The sequence below is a fragment of the Pelobates fuscus genome, chromosome 8, assembly GCF_036172605.1.
Source record: "Pelobates fuscus isolate aPelFus1 chromosome 8, aPelFus1.pri, whole genome shotgun sequence".
In the NCBI taxonomy this organism is placed as follows: Eukaryota; Metazoa; Chordata; class Amphibia; order Anura; family Pelobatidae; genus Pelobates; species Pelobates fuscus.
The window spans coordinates 135553880-135575897 of NC_086324.1; the positions used below are offsets into that span (position 1 = coordinate 135553880).

Sequence of the window (22018 nt, forward strand, 5' to 3'; positions counted from 1 at the left end):
GGAACCTAAATCGAAATATGATTCCAAGTTCTAATTTTGACATTACTGCAGGGTAAAAATCCCTCCACCGTTGAGAATGCATACTGGCCCTTTATACACGTATTGGCTCAAGTGTAGATCTGCGGTGTGTAGTCCCACCGGCCCTCAGGTCAGTGAGGGAAATAACAAAAATAGATAATGGTATGGAATGCGCTGCGGAATAAAAGAGTTAAAGAAACAACATGCGGACGACATGAAAAAGAAAGGTATACATTACAGCGGAAAGCAGGAAAGGACATTTGTAATGGAGGGCACTGGGCAAAAGGCACGCAGAAGGCTTTGGCATGTATATTGGAAATGGAGGGGTGTGGGAAAGTGGGCACCACTGTAATGTTTTGAAATTACACAGGAGTATAGTAACATTATACACTGTAATGTGTAACAGCTTGGAACTAACTACATTGCATTTACTGTTTAACTTGTGGAAAGTAAAATCTTAATTAATCTTACAATTGAATTGAGGATCAGTTACTTACAGCATTTGGAAAACATTTAGTGATACTATATGTATAGTTAAAGGGAATCTCCAGTGCCAGGAAAACAATCCGTTTTCCTGGCACTGCAGGGTTCCTCTCCCTCCTACCCCCCAATCCCCAGTTGCTGAAGGGGTGAAAACCCCTTCAGTGACTTACCTGAGGTAGCGACATGTCCCACGTCGCTGCCTGCTCCTCCCCCGCCGCTCCACCTTCTGCCTACGTTGGCCGGTGGGCGAGACTGAACCCGCCCACCGGCCGAGGAGATCTAATGCGCATGCGTGGCAATGCCGCGCATGCGCATTAGCGCACCCCATAGGAAAGCATTGAAAACGATTTTCAATGTTTTCCTATGGGAAATTGAGCGACGCTGGAGGTCCTCACACAGCGTGAGGACGTCCAGCGACGCTCTAGCACAGAAAACCTGTGCTATAGAGCAGGAAGTTCCCTCTAGTGGCTGTCTAATAGACAGCCACTAGGGGAGGACTTAACCCTGCAAGGTAATTATTGCAGTTTATAAAAAACTGCAATAATTACACTTGCAGGGTTAAGGGTAGTGGGAGTTGGCACCCAGACCACTCCAACGGGCAAAAGTGGTCTGGGTGCCTACAGTGTCCCTTTAAGGTAGAGCTGGAAAAAAGGTTGATTGATTGTGAAAGCACAGATTTACGATGCTTTTGTCAATCTGAAGGCTAGCAAAGCATCATGGGTGTTGTTTTGCAACAACACGGTATCTATCGGTTAGCTGTCTCTGGTTTAATGTGGGTTTGCAAGGACACTGATGTTATCAAATGAAAGCAATCTTTTTATGCTGCAAAATCAAATTTCCATCCCTGTCCTTTTATAGAGTACATGTTTTGTATATTTTATGTCAGCCCAATAACAAAGTCATTTTACTGCACCTAGCAACAAGAATTCGGAGGTTGTGATACTGTTAAAAAACACCATATGTTTTTACAGATAGCAGAGCATCAATACATGGGCTTGTTGTAACCAGACAACAGTGAAGAGAGATATCACACCTGTCCATGTCTATATCACGAGTCACAGTCACCTCCTCTAACTGCTGTCTGTGTCAACCATGTCTCCGGTGGTGGTGTAAGCGACTGTCACACGCAGTCTACTAACCTGATGAATATTAGTTTCCCAAAGGCATGCACTTTATCAGCTCCTACGTTCAATATTTCCTACCTGAAAGTGAAAAATAAAATATAATAATATCTCTCATAAAATACAAAAAGAACACTTACAGACACACACTGAAGCCACAATGAACTAAACTGGATTTTTTTGGGAGTTACGACCAGTATGTCACTTCGTCATAGAGTACTGCACTGTGGAATATGTTGAGGCTTACTAAAAAAATATATATTAAAAGTATAGGATGGTACCAGAAACCTTTTTGCTTTTTTTTTTTTTATAGTGAGAAGGTAAGACAAACCACATTTTTTCAACTCTTAATATATTTCTTAATATATGTGAATGTACTCTTACATTGACTTTATTATGCAACAAAAAGATTTAAAAACCCTGAAGGTCATTGTTTATGTTTGAAGCAACATTCTGTTCTATATTTTTTGTTTTTTTTTTATAAAACTAAAGAATTACTCATAACTATTATCTTCTTATAGTAACTGTGCTTTTTACCTAGCATATGTGAGCTTATACGCGCTCATATTTTTACCATAGTAACAAAGATGAGAAGCTTTAACATCAGGAAGTCCCGTCGGCATGCAATGACTATTTGTCACTGATCGTGTAGCAAACTTGTGAAGCAACCCAGTGAGATATCTTCCCATGGTTGCCTTAGGTGACACTAGCCTACTTTGATAGTACTTTGATTATTAAAAAAAAAATCTTACATTTTCTTTTAAAGAAAGATTTTTTTTTTTACAGGAACATGGACGGCACCATAATAACTACAGCTCTTTTTAGTTGTTATGGTACTTGGAGTGCCCTGTGGATCTTCTAAGCACCACTCCCTGCCTCACTGCTTGCTATGGAGAGCCAGCTATATGTAATTGGCTGACCGCGAGCAGCATTGCTCGGCGAGCTAGCAGAAGCTCCTGCTTAGGAACATTCGTCTCTCCCTTGGAGGTAGTGGAGATGGAAAGCAATGCCCAGTGGAACCCAGATAAGAAGTCCAAACATTCTAAGGCAGTTTGAGTACTAACACTGGGGGGTAAGGGGTGCCAGGGCACTCCTGGCACCATAATCACTACCTAATGTGTAGTAATTATAGTACTTGGAAGTGTTCCTTTTAATTCTGATTTCTATTTTCTTATTCTAACCTGCCCTGGGTGATATCGGGCTGTCACTGCTGTCCAGAGGTGGACAGGGATGTGTGAATGTTCATTCCATGTTCGCGAAGCCTCAACAGGGAGGCAAAGCTTAAAGCAGCTGGAGAGCCCCAGTTTTCTCAAACTGCTTACAAACCATTTAAATAAAAATGTTGGAAAAACACAAAAATAATCTGCTCCATAATCAATACAGTTAGCAGTAGTGGTTATGGTACTTAGAGTGCCTCTTTAAGAAGAGCATTGCTCAGTCACACTGATATTAGTGATATCGCCCCTTGATAATGCATTTTAAACTGATACCATTATTATTCATAAATTCTGATTATCAAATTATATATAAAGTATTCCAGTACCGATAAATAAGCCAGCAATGCCTGAAGTATAACAGTGATCCACATAAAAGCACTACAAACGCCTGAGATGTAATCTGAGTGTCAACTGAAATGCCCCCATCAAAAACATATGGAGTCTCTCTACAACTGAGATGGTTTGGGTTCTAATGTGGCAGCATCAGCTGAGAATGCTGTGATAAAAAGGTCACAAGATACTGGATTAGTAAACATTGCTGGATTTCTCCGAAAGGTCAATATTTAAAATCTAAGGGGCATGTCGTATAAAGCATTAATAGGTTTTTACTATGTCTACATTTAAGCTACCTTGCAGTCAATTTCTTGGATGACATTATTTTCCCTGATACCTGCTTCAAGTTTGTATTTTATGAATGTTAGTGTAAAGGTTAAGGTAGTGTAAGGCAGCGGTGCCCAAAAGGTAGCTTCCCCAGATGGTTTAAAACTACAGCTTCCATGATACCTTGTCATTCTGAAGGCATGTAAAGCATCGTAGGAGTTGTAGTTCAACAACATCTGGGGATCTACCTTTTGGGAACCCCTGGTGTAGGGGTTAATGGTTAGTGTTAGGCTAGTCTAGTGGTTAAGAATTAGTTTTAAGGTAGTGTAAGGGCTGATGGTTAGAGTTAGGGTTATGTTGGGGTTAATCTTTAAGGTTAAGGCAGTGTAAGGGTTGCTGTTAGTTTAGCATAAGAGTTGATGGCTAGTTTTAGTGGTGGGTGTAGTGTAGTTATTGTTTAGTGTTAGTGTAATGTAACATAGTGTAGCGGTTACGTGGACAACTTTACTTTTTTTTTTTTTTTTTTTACTTTTACTGTTAGGTCTGGAGCACAATATTATTGAGAGTTAAAGTTGCACTAAGGATTTTAACTTATTTACACTAATCTCCAGCCAATCAGGGCATGTCCCGGTTCTGCCTGAGAGTAGGGGTCCCCGAACTGCACGAAGATGATATGTACATTGTTACTGCTTCATTGGGGACTTAATTGCACTGATGACATGCATTTCTTGTCATTAGCCCTGAAAATACAACAGGGGGCCCTATATGAAGTGCACCAGATATATCAGCTCAGCCCATCATTCTTAGATTGTAAGCTCATGTAGGCAGGGCTCTCTTCAATTATTATATCTGTCAACACACTGATTTTGTTTGTTAAATTCCTATTTTTTTTTGTTGTATCACCCCACTCAATAATTGTATTTAGAGTGTTGCAGAATATGTTGTCACTATATACATGCTGGACAACAATGGCTATAAGTGATGCCCATTGTACAGCGCTACAGAATTTTGCTGGCGCTAGATAAATAATAAAATAATAGTTAATGTCTATTAACCCCTTCACTACTAGGAACAGGCACATTCTTTTCTATTGTGACAGTCCCATCATGCCATTGCTTATGAAAGGCTTAACATAAACGTCAGTAAAGTGTTACTCCAAGCACAACTTCAGTGATTTGAAGTGGTCATGGTGCCTGGATGGTGTCACTTTGAAACGCTGCACAATCAGAGAGTAACCCCTTGTCTGTCGGAGGTGGAGTAGGCTTATATCAATTCTGTGAAAAACTGGCATTTGATAGCAGCATGCGCACTTCCATCATCCGTGCGGCCCCTGTCCTCTCCTCAGTCCACCCTCCCCACAGCCGGTGAGGAAGAGTGACAACAACCAAGAAGGATCGGGCTGAGAGGATAACTTGGCTTTGGCGAAGGATAAGAGGTAAGTTTAAGCTCTTTTCTTTCTTTATATATATATATTTTTGTTGTTGGTGGAGGGGCACCACAGAAAGGGTTACTGTACTCAAAACCAGTGTTTTCTAAAAACAGTGTTTTTTGGTTGGACTAACCATTTAAGTAAGTTTGTTTTGCCACGACAAATAAACCATTTAATGCAGTAGGGCATATTTAGTCTGCTCCAAGTGACTTGTTGTGCATTGTCCGATAGGAAGTATTATATTTACAAAGCTCTTAGGTTATCTATTGTCATCTTCTTCTGCACAATTTGCTGAATGCCTCCATTTAAAGCTTGCTATTGATTTTATTCAACCGTACCTTGGTTTTTATTTCTTTCAATTTGCCTTTAGAAAAACGCACAACTCGACATCAACTCAGCTTGACATCAAACTCTCTGGCTTATTTGAAGACACTTTGTTAACTAATCATTGTCTCTCTGGTACAGAATGCTCTGTTGACTGTTTTTGTTCTTTAACCCGAGGCAGGAGTGAAGTCATTTCAACCTCTATACAAAAAGCCATGGTTTTACAGAACCAGATAATATATGTAGCTTCCCCCAAAAATTCTAACATCAATTTTGAAATGTTTTTTATTTTTCTATCTTTTGTAGTGGAAAAAGAATTGAAAGACCAAGAGAAAAGAGCATCTACACCGAACAGCACTGACGTTTCAATTAGAGTATTCTCCCCGACCCCTCAGAATACAGCGATTTTATCTTAGACATGAACTGAAACAAGGATCACAGAAGCAAATATATAACATTATTATTATTTTTTGTGTTTCGGTTGGCTATGTTTGTTTTTTTAAGGTTAAAGTTTACAATTAAATTCGTATTAACTGAAATATTCACTATAACAAAGGACTAAAGTAATTTGAATATTCATAGTAAATTTAAGATATATAAAATGCAAGTTGGAGGTAAGGAATATTGGTAAACGATTTAGATTACAACTGCAAATACTTTGTCCCCATTCCTAAAATAATTAACCTGGGTAGATTAAAGTGAGGCCAGGCCTACTAACTTCCTCCAATGTGGATACCTTGTTCCAACGAACAAAGTGACTACGTAGGGAGGTTCCCAATGAGCCCTTTAGAAAATATAGCTTATATAGTTCCAAGAACTGAGTGCACAGTTTAGTTAATTTGTGCTTGCCCGGGTGCAGCAACCATCCATAGTTATACCAAACAAGAAGAGGTGGAAAACTTAAAATCAAACATATCAATGTTTTAGTCTCAGCAGGAGACTTTTCTCAAGACGACTTGAGAAAAGTCTCCCGTTGAGGCTAAAACATTCATACATTGTGATTATCTGCTTTTGAAATTTATAAAGCAGTGAAAAGTTTGATTTAAAAATTCCTGAGCGTGTGCTTCTTCTAGTTTGGTATAATTATATAAAAGGCTTAAAATTTTAAGTCCTACGCTTCAAAGTAGTATATATATATATATAAAGGAAAGTAACTTTAAAGCTAAGGGATTAAAATAAATATATATGTCTTTGGTGGTTAATGGTTTTCAGATGTACAGATCTATTTGACAAAAGCCCATTCCGAGAACTGAAAACAGTTGTGTTTTATAAATCAGGCTAGTTAATGAAAATATATCTTACAAAGACTTTTGTTCTATACATCAGGCTAGTTAATTTAAGTACATCTGTCACATTCCAGTATTTAATAAATGTAAATTCTATTGAATGTTTTGAACGTTTTTGTAAGAACACGTTGTGTGAATGCTGTATTGTAAGTTCATCTTTAGTCTTTAAATAATCAGAATGACTTCTTTGCTTTCTGCTAAAAGTTGTAAAGTATACGATATATAATTGCATTCTAAATTCCCAGGTAAGAAGCACTACCCTGTACATGCATTTTAATAAGTATAGTTGTTGAAGAATTAAAATTACCCAAATTATATAAATAATACACAATGGAGTCCGTTCATCTCAGTATTTACAAATCTTGTAACCTACTCTGTCTCTGTATGTTTCTTGAATGGATTTTTAAGAGAAATCTGCATTTGTATAAATCCCCCCTTAGTAACAGCTCCCCGGTGTGTAGGAGAAAGCCTGAATGGTTTCCCTGCCTTACTTGCTTTGAACTATAGTTCAAAGCAGGAATGAATGCATGTCATAGGGAAGTACTGGTTTCAATTGGACAAAACTCATCAGTGATGATGACTTCACAGGAGGAGGATCTAAGTGGCAACAAGGACATTCTCCTAGAGATGGAATAAAGGTTTACCTTTCTGTGCTGAAATGAAGGAGTGGGCAGTAATCTAGAAAAGCATATGCAACACTTAAATTAAAAACAAATATATATATATTTTAATTTTTTTTTTGGAGGGGGGGGGGGGGGAAGGGTGCCACGATTACGTAGCAATTAATTCCTATTTTTCTTCAGTAACTTAATAAGTGGGTTTATGTAGCTTTGAATAGATCTGTAGCTTGTGTGACATGGTGAGGCCTCGATTCCACTGTGTATTAAAAAAAAAAAAAATTAGAAAGATGTTCACATGACAAATTCTTTCCATTCTTTTATACCAAGACATTCATTTTTTCTGAGTCATTTACCACAAATAGACTAAATAGTAAAGCATTTATTTTGTGTTAACAGCATATTGAAAATAAAGCATTTTCTATGCTATACAGGTATTCCAGGTTTCCAGTAGCTATATACAGACATAACGGTATTTTTGATTGTCTTGAAATTCAATCTGTGTTTAATCAATATCACAAATTTAACAACCAGCAGCAAAAATACAATATAAAACACTCAATTATGCAGGTAATAAATATAAATCTATTCACTACAAACCATAGCTCTTTATCAGTTGCAGAAATGTCATTTGTATAAAGAAACTAGACTGCGTATTTGCTTATTTTATAAATACATTCCAAACATTAGTATAATGCAGGGTTGTACATGGGTGATCACTAAAACTAGTCTGCCTTGATCTATCTACCTTCTACTTACAGGAAATATAACAACCCTTTTTTAATCCAACCCACTTTGCACCCACCCACATGTGTTTAGGTCCTACACATTCCCAGCCCCGTACCATCAATTTATAATTAAGGAAAGCACACAGGGGTAAATTCAGATCACTGACCCACTATTTATTGAAGAAAACTGCTATCAGGGAGAGGGAGACACACAGTTTAGTAACTCCAAAATAGGCTGTTGAATTTAAGGAGAATACTAATTGCTGTTTATCAAGATTGTGAAAAGTAAAATGTTCATGAAAGTAAAAATGCTGTTCCTTTCTGAGTATGTCCTAAAGTGAACTTGTCTACTAAACATTAAAGGAACACTAGCGTTAGGAATACAAACGTATTCCTAATACTATAGTGTTCTAGACCATATTTAGATTCAGCACTCCACCCCTTTTGACCTGTAAAAAAATTAGAGAAGTTTTACTTACCTTTTTCTCCAGTTCCGATCCTCACTCGGTGCTGTAGTCTGCTCCTCCTTCTGCGATGTCATCCTGGAGGCGTTGCTTCCATGATGAACATCCAATCCAATCAAATGCTTCTCGTAGGGAAGCACTGAATTCAATGCTTGACTATAAGCTGCATATGATGACGCTCAACCTTCTCGCGGATATTGAACGTCACGTAACCGAGTGAAACATGATCGATGAAAGTAGAGGGCCTCTGCACCCAGAAACTGAGATGATGTGGTCTGGGTGGTTATAGTAATCATTTAACAAAGAATACAAAGAAAATCCAAAAGTGCATGTTTCCTGTTTACAATTGTTAAAACTGCTGTTTTTTAAAGTGGTTTTCAATCATTAATTCTCACTTACACATTCCATGTTTTATTTTTCTCATAATACCAGCATGTGCCTGATTTTAACTTGTTTTAAACTTTTAATTGCTTCTTAAATTGCTTCTTTAATTTGTATATTACATCCTACTAGTTGAAGAGCAGACTGGACTTACCTAGTAGATGTGTGATTTATATCAGAGGCATATTTAATTCCAGGGCAGGTGGGTTGAAATGTATTATTTAAAATGTCCTGCAAGCTACTGACCTATTTAATAATACAAGAGTACAATATTTAACTTTTTATGTTTAACTTATTAGCAATTTGATACATGTTCACTTATAAAATCTGCATATCCCCTCAACACTGGTGTCCCATGAATCAGGTGGCCAATGGGAGGGGCAAAAGAAGTTAGGCCAGTGATACGAATCACGTCACTGGCACTGCCCAAAAATAGATGATACCCCCATTCCCCTTAAAGAACTGTCTGTTTCAGTGTCCTCTGCATGGTCCTAATACCCTTAATAATTGGTTCAACCTAGTTATGTATGACATCAAGAGTGTATAGCGCTATAGCAATTTGAGTGTCTATTGTCAGAAAATCAATTAAAGTAAGGAAGGTTTAATAATCAGGGCCATTTTGTAATCTACCATGTGTCAAAAAGTGTACAAGGATAATTTTATAATTTATTTTAAAAATTAAATACTAATAACTCAAAATATTGAATCCAATGGTAATAAACACCTTGTCAATACAAAACAGAATGAACATGAATCTGACTACATGTGTAGGGTATCACTCAGACCACTACCATGCACCACAAAGGCTTATGGTGTGCTTTTAAAACATGGACTGGAAAACAACTAAAATATATTGTTAGAAGTGTTTAACAGAAGTGTCTCAACCAAACAAAAGTTAATGTCAGGCTTTGCTCATGCATCTTTGCTTTCTATAGTAATGGTTTTACTAAAGTTAGAGTCACTGTTATTATTATTTAATTTTTATTTTTTTTACATTTCAGACAGTTTTAAATTTTACAGGTAGAGATTGAACATGGATAAATGAAATGTTACACATTTTGAAAACACATGTAAATGGTAGCTTGTACACTATGTGGGAATAAAAGTGAAATAATAAAATGAAAAGGCCTGTCAACTAGTGTTTTCATTAGTTTATTTCCATTGGGTTATCACAATAAAATAAAAAAAAGACTAGAAAATGTAATGACAACCTTCAAGTGCACTTGACGACCATGTAGCTAAAAAATTTAAATAACAAAATGTAACCTAAAATGAAAGATTTTAGGTTACACCAGGTTATTCTGAATAGGAGGTTGTTTGTACAATTCTGTATAATTATGTCTTTAGTACTTTTTCTTAAAAAAAATGTAGCCTTGTTTTTATTGCCATGTCAGGATTTTTAAATGTATTTTTTAACAGCACAACAGAATTTTATGATATACTTCAGTTTTCATAGTATGATGCTGACTAATTTATGTAACCTTCATAATTCTACCCTTTAAAAAGCATTGTTTTCATATTTTTACAAAGTCAACACTTAATGACCCTTACAGACCAACGTGTTTAACAAAGGATCCTATTCCAAAATGAAATGCCTTAATCAGTTAAGTTAAACTAGGCTTGCACTGAGATGTCAAAGCTAAGTAAATAGGACATTCCATATTGGCATAAGGTATTTAGGGATGAGATTATGATGATGGCAAAGTGTAACATGTGGTCGTTAAAGGGTTCAGCAATATCTTCTGCTGCAGATATAGTTAGATATAGTTATGGACATCATTACTTTGAAGGCATGACTATATCATGAATGGCATTCTGCCAAAAAGCTCTACAACTGTATGGGCTGATGTTTACTCTGGGCTCATAACTCATTAAGGAGAGATGCCAAGAGCTTGTTTAGGAAGCTGAGCTCTAAGAAGCTCTCTTTCTTTAGTTATGTGTCTACAGAACAGATCAATGTGTTCGACTCTAGAATTTATGCCTCTATCACTTTGGCCATAACCTCAAGAGACATTCCACCCAACACGATAAGACAGGATGGTACAATTAACAATCCCAAAATATCATCTGAGATTCACACATTGAAACAAGTTAATGAAAGGGTTTGGCTTACTAAACCACTATAAATGTATCATGTCATCCCAATCCCAGAAATATCCAAATTCTAACTGCCAGCTCTGTCTCTCCAGTGCCATTTGTTTCTGCTTTACTACACAGTTACGGTTATTTATTAACCCCTTAAGGACCAAACTTCTGGAATAAAAGGGAATCATGACATGTCACACATGTCATGTGTCCTTAAGGGGTTAAACCAAGAATCGCATATAATAAGGTGACAATTCTAGGGCAAAATATGACCTTTCAGGCTTGTATTTTTTTCCTAAGATTTATAATTCTCTTGCCAGTTCAATACAACTCACATTTTAGTGAATAATATTTGAGCACATGGATGGTTCTATAAACTTAGAATTTTCCTAAAATAAATTCAAAAAGCAAAAAACGTGACCATGGCTGAGACGTGAAATTGCAGGGGAATGTATAGATCATTCCCCTGCAATTTCACTGCTCAATTCACTGTCACTTTGTTTCTGTTTATGCAGCCCTAGCCACACCTCCCCTGGCTATGATTGACAGAGCCTGCATGAAAAAAAAACTGGTTTCACTTTCAAACAGATGTAATTTACCTTAAATAATTGTATCTCAATCTCTAAATTGAACTTTAATCACATACAGGGGGCTCTTGCATGGTCTAGCAAGCTATTAACATAGCAGGGGATAAGAAAATCTTAATTAAACAGAACTTGCAATAAAGACAGCTTAAATAGGGCTATCTTTACAGGAAGTGTTTATGGAAGGCTGTGCAAGTCACATGCAGGGAGGTGTGACTAGGGTTCATAAACAAAGGGATTTAACTCCTAAATGGCAGTGAATTGAGCAGTGAGGCTGCAGGGGCATGTTCTTTACACCAAAACTGCTTCATTAAGCTAAAGTTGTTCAGGTGACTATAGTGTCCCTTTAAGGTAAAAAAAACTAATCTCATAATAAAATGATTCCAACTGCCAGGGTCTGGTATTAGGCTAGATGTTAATGTAATAAACTATTAGTAAACTATCACATGCAAAAACATGCTTAACAAGTGGCGGCCTTGGAACTTTTTTAATAATTGGATACAGGCATTTTAGGACAGAGTGAAGGTGACTCCTCAGCCAGACATAAATTTGCCTGGCTTCTCGGGGGACCCTTTGCCCTGGTGCCCCCACCATAGATCTGCTAACCGGCTGGCAGAAGGTAGGTTATGAAAGCAGAGTTGCAAAGACAGCAGAATTTAAATATATTTACCACTGCATATTATGAAGCCAATCCACTCCTTGGTGAATAAACCTAAAGAATATACCATGTACTGGATAGTGTAATACGTCTACAAGGTCCAAGGGCCAGCACAGAAATAGCTATGTTAGTCTTCTAGATGAGCCTGATGTTTGCAACTACGTATATTTATCCTACTTGTACAATGATCTACAATGTTGTCTAAACTCATATCAATAGCAGACATTGTGCGAATCTGGGAGCATCATACATTTTAGAAGCCAGGTTTGACATGGCTTTACAAATTAGGAAAGCTAGATAGATCAATTTGACATTATTTTTTCTAATGTTTAAAATGAGTGAATGTGTCTAAATTTTAGTCCCATGACAACCATGTGAATCAAGACCTGATCTGGTTTGCTTATGTACCCCCCTGTCTATATATTTACATTAATCTCTAAATATTCAGCGTTGGTGTCTCTTTTGGAATGCTCAACGGTGTGTATTTGTGTCTGTCTATGCACATATACATACCCGTTGTGACCACTTGGCAGTTTCTTTAGATGTGTCTACTCAGAAAATAACCCAGCAATGATCATCTTGTGCAGGGGGAGTCAAACTGCATGCCCCAAATATTGTTTGACAACACCTTCCATAATTCTCTAGACATGCAGAGATTTATGGGTGTTGTACACCAACCAACCTTTGGGGGCCTACACCGTGATCTAGTGAGTGACAATTCTGTTCTAGTTATTGATGGAGAACATAGAAAAAAAGCTAGCTTTGGTTAAGCTAAGAAAAGGTCCCTAAATAGACAAATAAACACTTTTAAAAAATTGATGAACAAAATGGCATCTCCACATGCATTAAGTGTTAATCCTTGAATAGGATGAAAGATGACACTACGGAGGCAGACAATCATCTAATGTGGACTGCTAAAGACATCACCGTACCTTTTTGATTTTTGCTAAAAGATACAGATAGAAGAGTTAGAGTAGAAGTTAACCACAAGAAAATGGTAGATCCATCCTACCTAGAGTTAATGGTAGAGGCAGCTGTTGGCATCGTAATTACTAATTAAGCATAGTATTAACACTGACCTTTATAGAGGTAAAATGAGAGTCTCGCCCATTAACCAGATAAGTGGTTTGATCTTTTCTTTTTTTTCAAAGTGACAACCTTAACAAATGAAGATCTAGTGGCTTGGACTACTCCACACCCCAATGGCACTTCAGCTTGCTGAAGGGCTTTATTGGTGAGGAGTATTCTATTTTATTCTAAAAAAAAAATCTGCACTCTTAGGAATAAACCATGGAACTCCCCCCTGGCTGTCTACTCCATTGAGGTAATGCAAGTTACAGGTGCATTCTAATTGAGCGAGCCCTTCTCTTCCTACACTGACCTCATATCAGTTCCTCCAGACCTCAGACCAGACATGCACGCATGCACGAGCCAGCAAATGCGTGCACAAGGGCACAAATTCAGACGTCTCTCCGGGGGAAAAAAGGGGAGGGCTTGTATAAAAACTGCAGCCTTTGCAAATTCTTTTAAGATACATGCGTACATAGTTCATGCCTGTATTCATTGAGGGTATATCTACTTTAATTTTTTTTTGCCCATTTGAGCAGTGAAGTTTCACTTTAAGTACAATTCTAGAGCAAATAGCTGTATAATTTTATTGTAACTCGTTTTGAGTTTTAATGCAGTTATGTTCACATAACACAATCCACCTGTGCAATCTCTACAAGTAAAGTGCCTCAATATGGAAACATGAGTGAATGAGCATGAATTTATTAAGTGATGAAATGCGTTGGTCCAGATGTGATGAAATCATATTAATACAAAACTGACTGCAGACTGCTTTTTCATATTGTGGGTGAATGCGGGATGTACTTATACAAATACTTTTCAACCTTTTTGTAATTTTCAAAATTGCTGCCAGGGAGGTTATGTTTAAAATAATCAAATGAAGACATATCTAAGAAACACAAACAGATAAAAGGTATTGTAAACTTGTTGAGCCCAATTTTATGTAATTATATATACCAAAATAAATAGATTCGGTAATTACTTTAATATGTTTTGTAGTTCACTTGCAATCGCCAAACATTCTTCCTTGAACCATGCATTTGATTTTATGATGTATATTTAGCCAGCTTTTCACAATTGAAAAAATACTTTTTCACTGGGAATTTCTTTCAATGGAAATCAATGCGTCATTCAGTCACTCCTCTACTACACTTTCTCTCATCAGGACCGATTTTCATGTAATTTGTATGAAAAATGAGCACCCCATTTGCATACCTCCCAATATCTCAAACTGTCAAATAGCGAAACTCATTTTAAGGGTGTGTGGGGGGCGTGGCTCGGTGTTCTGAGACATTTTAAGTGACTAACTGAAAACAATTTTCATAACTAAAATGTAATTTAAAACAAGATCAATGTTTCTTATTTACACACATTTATTGTAGTTTAATGACACATTGCTGTGAGCATTATTGCTGTCGGGCTCTGTTATACACACTAACAATATAGAGCTTATAAAGGGGACTGTCCATCCTAAATCGGGACACTTGGGAGGTATGCATATGGATTGACTGCCCAAATAAATTACATGAATGTCTTGTACAATACTAAGCAATGGTTTCAATAATACAGCATTCTAGGCAAACTGAGACCCATAAACAACAGGAAACTGGATACTTTCTTAAGGCGGCATTTATAGATACATTTTAATTCTTGCAAGATTTGCTTTTAAATGGTAATATTCACAATGATTGCTATCTGGATTAAAAGCAAAGCTGCTCTCTGGAAAAATAAATTTTGTAGTTTTCAAATTATTCCTGTTATATTGCATTTGTATTAATAGTGCACTTTACATCAGACGAATGTCAAAGTCAAACTAGTTTTATAAAGGAAACCTTACATAAAAGCTCAGATAAGGAGCCACAAACCATACATCACAGCTTTATTCAAATTCAAAAATCTCGTACAAAAAGAACATTTTGATTCTCTGAATAATAGCTATTTGAAAGCCTGTATGTGCTCTACCCCCTTTTTCAGTTCATTTAATATGTTTATGTGCCAATTTTAGCTTTCTACACATACACACACATACACACACTCTTCGTTCCTAGATAACACCAAGATTATCTCTGGAGATCTGAAGATTACAGATGTCTCAACATTTCTAATTCCTTAATTATGGACTTACTAAAATGGTCAATGGGATAAAAATAAATTTAAAAAAAGTCAGGATCTTTGCAGACAAATCAAGCAGCCAGTCAGAAATGCTTTCATATTATTAAACGTAAATTAAATTTTAACCTTTTCAGTTGCCCCAGATCAAAGCACTATATTCCGGTCTACCACTCATTGGGCAAAGGAGAAAATTGGTCGATAAAACTGACACTGGTAGATGGTGTGAACCAAGTTCAAGTTTATTTTGACAATGTCCACCATTAGCTGTTATCTCAATAGTTCACAACTGTCCACGATTAGATAAGCTCTTTGAGGTAGGATTACCCGAGCTCTTGAATGTTGAGCGGCTTGGCTCTGCTATCCTTACTGATGCCTCCCTCACAAAGACAGGGTGATTGGGTAAACTTGTAATATAGACTCTCAGGAATCTCTATGTCTTTCACCAAAGATGTCTTCCAGTGTAACTTGGTGGAGCAGTTGGGATCTGGAAATAACGACAACAAATGGACATCTGAGAATCCCAGATTCTTTGCCAGTCTTACAAAAATATATATAAAAGCATCAGATTATAGTGAACATATTAAGCTATCTACCACGGCCAGATTTCAGATGCCACTAACAATAATAACCAATATAACCTCAAATCCCAAGAAGTTCTCTTTTAAGGCATTATGGGTAGGATTTATAAGGAACATGGGTAGAATCTGGCAGTGTGTGGAAGGGGTACCACTTAGCACTTACAATCACAACCTCCATGTTGATTATACTCGGAGGAATAATATGCAAACATTATAGAGAATCGATAACAAGGAGTATGGTTCTATAAATTCTAGGGTCTGAAAAAAAAAGGATGTTAACATTCTGTTAGTAAGCAGTTATATTTTATAGGACATGCTATTACTTTATAGCATTATCATATCACATTTTATTAGGATGTGATATAAATATATTATACAAGAGCCAAAATGGTGACTCGGTTGTTCCATGCAAGACAAGAATGAGATCCATCTTACATATGATCCCAAGATGCCACCATTAGACAGGCAACATGTGTTTTCTTTGTGAATATGAAAGATTAGACATTTTTGTTGGAGAAGTGTTATTTTAATTATTTGTGTTACATCTTTTACAACTGTTTTTGTTTTGTGTAATCAAGTGCAATTTCCTAGCAAAAAAAAAAATAGCAGCTCTTCAAAAATACGTATACAGGGAAGCAGCCATTTTGTTTTTCTAATAGGGCTCGTATAAGGTAGAATTTAAATAATAATCATTTTAAAGTTGTGTTTTTTTCTGAACTGTGAATACTTACAATTATTATTATCTCACAAAACACCTTTGCTTTTAGCATGGGACAATAGCACGCATATATGATAAAAAGTTAGAATTTTCTTCTTTTAATACTAAATGAATAGTTTTCAAAAGGTTGGTGATATGTCACGGGCGTAGAAATAGAAGACCCATGACAATGAAGGCACTCCCTCAGAATTACCATATATTAAATAAATTCAAATGCAAATGTTTATGTGATTTAGTTCTGAATCACTATACTCATTTATATGTGATCTACTTGCTAAATCACCTGGCATGGCTTCATACAAGAATGTACCGTCCAAATTAAAATAAATTGATTTAGTGGAAAATAGTTTTGAATTGATCATTGGTTTAAACTTAGAGTACAGAGAGTAGTTGTCTACTGATTTTTGTTTTTGAAAGTTGGGCAGAAGTGGCAAGTGGAATAACTTAGGGTACTGCTCTGGGTCCAATCTATTTATGAATAATATTCCCATGAGCATCAAAAGTTGTGTCATTACTTGCAGAATATACAACACTAAATAAAGTAATGGCAACTAAGCAAGATGTTACAGATGATACAAGAGTAAGTAAATTAGTGGCACCTAAACAAGAGTATACAGAGGTATATTGAATAAATAAGGGAACTGTTCATTTAAAGGACCTGTTCATTTAAAGGAATGTGCAGTTCATTTTAAGGAATGTGCAAATGACAAAAGAGTACTTTTTAAAACTTGAAAAAAGGAGATTTCACTTACAGGAGAAGAAAAGGTTTGCTATAGTAACAAATATAGTGATGGCATTCTATACCTAGAGATATTGTTTCATCAGATCAGTATTTTCTTTAACCCCTTAAGGACACATGACATGTCTGACACGTCATGATTCCCTTTTATTCCAGAAGTTTGGTCCTTAAGGGGTTAAATGTCGTATGATGTTCTTTTGAATTATAATGCAGGGCTATATCAGCTAGTAATTATGATGGTGTATGCTATTTAATGCATGGATAAATTAAATTATAACTTTGAGGTGATTTTTTCCCTTTTTGAGACATAAAGGAAAACTGCTTCACATTAGATTTTTTGCCTTTTTTTAGGTCAACAGTAGAAAGAACAGGTTGAATATGGTAGATTTCAGTCTTTTGTCATTGTATGTAATTATCTAACTTTAAGTGCATGTCATTTATGGAAACAATTAAATTATTTTGACAAGTCTTGTTATCAATTTATAATCACATGAGGCAAAAATGCTATAAACTGCACCCCTTCTTGGCTAATACATTGGGTATATTTGCAGTAAAATTGGCTGAATTAAAAACAATAGGTTGTGACAAATGGAGGAGAAAAGGTAATTAACTGCCTACGGAGCTTTACGCAACCTGTAAAAGGAAGGTCCATAATGTAAAGTAGTACCTCCCATAGCAATGTGTTTAAGATTAGACACATTTGAAAAATAAGTCTAAATACATAGACAGATTTTGGTAAAGACGAGTTTTTACCAAATTTCTGTTAGAAGGCTATTTAATCCAACTACAAGAAGCATGCACAGACCTTACTCTTACATTTCTCCCTCCAACCCATCCTCTCACACTATATAAATACAACAAGCAATAGTGGATGCCAAGATCCAATTAAGTCTATTGGGCATTTGCTGATAGGAAAAGACTTGCTGCAGGAAGTGAGCAATCCCATGCTCTGATGATCTTGGCCCGCAAGGCAGCAAACCTTCGAGCTTATTTGTATGTTCCATCACACTGCAAATCTCCAAGATAATAGGGTCATTAGTTTTCTTTTCGAGTGTGAAACGTTTTGACATATTTGATCTTAATGCCCTAGAAGGGACGTTATTAAAATTAATCAAAACAGGTCTTAAAAAGCACGACAGTCACCAAGTCATACGATGGTTTTGAATTCGGTCAGCTTCTTACATCCGAGTTAGTCCCAGCAGACATGGCGTATTTATATAATAGGACACATGATGGGCTTTCAGAGCTTGAGGTTGGTTAGCACTGTGCTCAAAGCCTACCTTCAAAATTGGAATATATATGTTTAGATAATGGAGAAAGGAAAGGGGCAGACTATGGGTGCCTGTCAAACCCCTTGAAAAAGTTGAAAAATTCTGGAGCGATTTCACCCAAAGGCTCTAGAAATTAACTATATGGTTACGAAACACATACTGACGTTTCAAGTATTTACCATAATCCAGTTTGACTAGGTCACTTTTCAAATAAGGGCAAGTGTTAATATATGTTATATATATTAAATAACATGTAATTTGTATTATGGTTTGTGACTGTGTTATCCGTAGTATCCTTAAATTGTCCATACTGTCACATCATGCATGTTGCTGAAGTACTGAGACAACTTTTAGATGCAAGTTCAACTAAGGGGTTATTTTAATGAATACCCATAGGTGTAGTTCTAAGGTTTTCACTGAGCATAATCACAACCTGTCTTAAACACAGGGCTTTGTTTTAACTTTAAGATTGACAGGACAGCATTTTAAACAAAAATAGGGTATATGAAAGTAAAGACATCATGCCTCATTAAAAGAACATTCTAACATAAATATACATTTGTAATATTAGAGAGTTTCTTTGATTATGTTCGTTTCAACTATTTTAAAATAAAAAAAATAAACTTAAAACAACTATAGAATTTTCCTGTAATCCAGGACAGTCTTCTCGTATCAGCCACTCCACCCACGATAAGATCATTAGATGGAAGATCTCTGGACCTATCAAATACATTTAATAGGAAAGCATTGTGGACCTACAGTTCATGTATGGCAATCACTGTGCTTCACCTATATGACATGTTTACAGTGCATCTCTACAAGGAGAATGCTGTGTATGATGACTCAAGATATTAAGACCTTTGAAAATAGAAGGTCTAAATGAGGAAGAGCCTCTAGTCTGGCAGCCACTGGAGGTATGTTCTCAGACAAATGTAAACTTTTTCAGAAACAGAAATGTTTTACATTGTCTGAGTCTATTTGAAAGCATCAATTCACTAAGACCACTACAATAAATTTGATTGGTTTTGGTACTTAGAATGTCCATTTGGAATTAGTTCTGTTTGTGATAACTGTAGTACTGTACTAGCATTTTTGTGTGGTGCAAAGGAAGGTGGAAGTTCCCCAATGATCTGATATTGTTGAATATGTTTATTTTACTGTTATTTAGGTATTTTAAATAGTGTGATTATGACCTTGTTGGCATTGATGTTGTGGATTAGGATGAGGGAGTAAAAGACTGTAACATCTTCAAATGATTAAGTAGTATCTGTAATTATAGTCCTTCTGTCACCCTAATAGGGGTGCAAAGCACATTGTGTCTGTCCCTGGAACCTTCCTATGAATAAAAATATACATTTCCACTTGACATTAAGCTAGCCCAACTGCTTACAAATGTATATAATTTGCAAGAAAACTTTAATTAAACTGTCACTATGGCCTGCCAATAAATCTCAGCATATAATGCTCTAGCGACAGCACATGGTATGGGCCAATAGTTGGCTTACATGTAACGCGCAGGAGAACCCTCCCATAGGTGGTTCTCCAGTTATTGATAGTTACTACAGAACATGGGCACCAATGATCTGTAGTTACTGTAATTATCCCCTGGCAAGTGGAGCTTTGGACTTTCCCAGATAAAATAAGAACGGAGTGACAATGCCACTTTGTCCACATGCTGAACTAACACAATGTTGGCAACATAAGAAAGGGGTACTATGTTTTGGAAAATGCTATTGTTATTGGAAGTAGGTCGCGAACAGTAGGTGGGTTTTATACTCTCAGGTAATCATTGCTGCCGATGTTGATGGAATTGATATTGGTCATTTAGAAGTCTCATTGTCGCTTATCAATGTGGTTACACGGGCCTGACAATGGCTGTTGAGGAGAAGACAGTTTTTTGTCAACACGCTACAAGATGGTTGAATTAAAAGTGTCGGGGTTGTACCACGGTTGTATTGTTTTTGGTGCTAAAAGTGCCATTTAACTAACACTTCAGTTTATGTATCACTTTTCAAGTAAATGTGAACTCGTTTGAGCAGGGCTTTCTTCAACTCCTGTCTCTGTCAAAACTACTTTGTCAATACTTGTTGTTTTATATCCCTAATGTATAATTCCAAAGTGCTGCGGAATATGTTGGCGTTGTAGAAGTCCTACTAATTGTAGGACTTTTTGAGGTCTGTTTGCAAATTAAATGTCTGCGCCGTGACTTAACATAAGAAAGATGTATGGGTATGTAAATAAATATATAATACAGATCTATGTTAAGAAAGGCATTTTTTTCACATTCTGGTGTGCAAGGTTGAAACACTGGGATTAGGATTGTTACTATCAGTATTCTGTTCCATTCTATTTTATGTACCATCGACACACATCCATCCACTCACACTGTTACAAATTATATATTTATTATGTGATATATATTCCTGTGCATGGTTTCAATTTGTTAATTACTGTAGGGTTTCTTAGAAGCAGGCTAAATATATAACTGCTGCTCTCCAATAAATCAAAATCGAACAGAAAGTATGTATGATAATAAGGAACCATACTGTGTGCATGGATTGACTGATTGATGGTGATGTGAAATTAAATGTACACATAGCAGTTTGTTAATAATGGCATGTCTAATGAATGGCATCAATGGATTGCAAGACCACAAGAAAATTGACCACCGACAGAAAGATCTCATTAAAGGCTTACAGGCATATTCGCAACCACAACTGCCAGAGAAAGAATAAAGACCAGTGCGCCTTGCGCAAGCGAATTTACAAAATGCTGCGTAATGCATCTTTATACAGAGGAAGAAAATCAAGTAAGTGAAAATGTACCGATCAGCTTAGATAACAAGCATAAAACATAAAAACATATTTTTTATTCATTTATCCCACTTCTTTTTTTAACTCTGATTTACAATGTAAAATGATTTACAAAGGTAAAATAAAATTCCCTTAGCGTGATGCTACTATGATGCTACTTAGCCACATACTAAAATCTATTATTACCTGCTCCTACTGTTTATTGCTAAAGAAAGTTTTGATCACAAAATATAAAAATCTAAAGGTAGAATATGACTATATATATATATATATATATATATATATATATATATATATATATATATTCAGACCTTCATGTTGAAATACATTCGTTGAACAAGGTGGATGAATGCTAAGATTGTGTCATAGAAGCTTATTCAATAAGACATGAATTCAAAGTATATTTTAAATTACAGAACAGTCAAACTGGGAAATCCTGCATGTTTTCAGTTTGGCAATTTGGAAGAAAATCTGAAATGAATTTTGAATGCGCTGAGAATTATTGGCACGCTTTTACAATCATTTTTCATTACTTTTCATAATGTAGAGCTTTATTCACTTAATGCAAATCAAAAGGTACTTTTGAACAAGACCCATGTGCTTTACGCAAACGTACTTCTAAACACATTAAAGGGGCACCACAAACACCATAACCACCGCAGGTCACTGTCGAAGTTATGGTGCAAAGAGTTCTCTTGCCACCAAAAAGACAACCTTTTTGTCT

At 36.2% G+C, this 22018-nt stretch overlaps 2 protein-coding genes across 4 annotated transcripts in view; one reads left to right on the plus strand and one right to left on the minus strand.

Moving 5' to 3' along the window:
* Positions 1 to 5630, plus strand: part of IQCK (IQ motif containing K) — a 102908-nt gene extending 97278 nt beyond the window's left edge. Inside the window, exon 9 of the mRNA XM_063430338.1 lies at positions 5499 to 5630. Coding sequence (XP_063286408.1) covers positions 5499 to 5608 — 110 coding nt within the window. The 3' untranslated portion in view covers positions 5609 to 5630. The remainder of the gene's footprint in view (positions 1 to 5498) is intronic.
* Positions 1 to 22018, minus strand: part of GPRC5B (G protein-coupled receptor class C group 5 member B) — a 64594-nt gene that overhangs the window by 7235 nt on the left and 35341 nt on the right. Inside the window, exon 4 of one of the 3 annotated variants that reach the window (XM_063430337.1) lies at positions 1641 to 1703. The exons of 1 other annotated variant lie outside the window; for it this stretch is intronic. In XM_063430337.1, coding sequence (XP_063286407.1) covers positions 1677 to 1703 — 27 coding nt within the window. In that variant the 3' untranslated portion in view covers positions 1641 to 1676. Of the gene's footprint in view, positions 1 to 1640; positions 1704 to 13593; positions 15660 to 22018 lie in introns of those variants that run through there. One more of the 3 variants, XM_063430336.1, reaches the window with a different exon arrangement.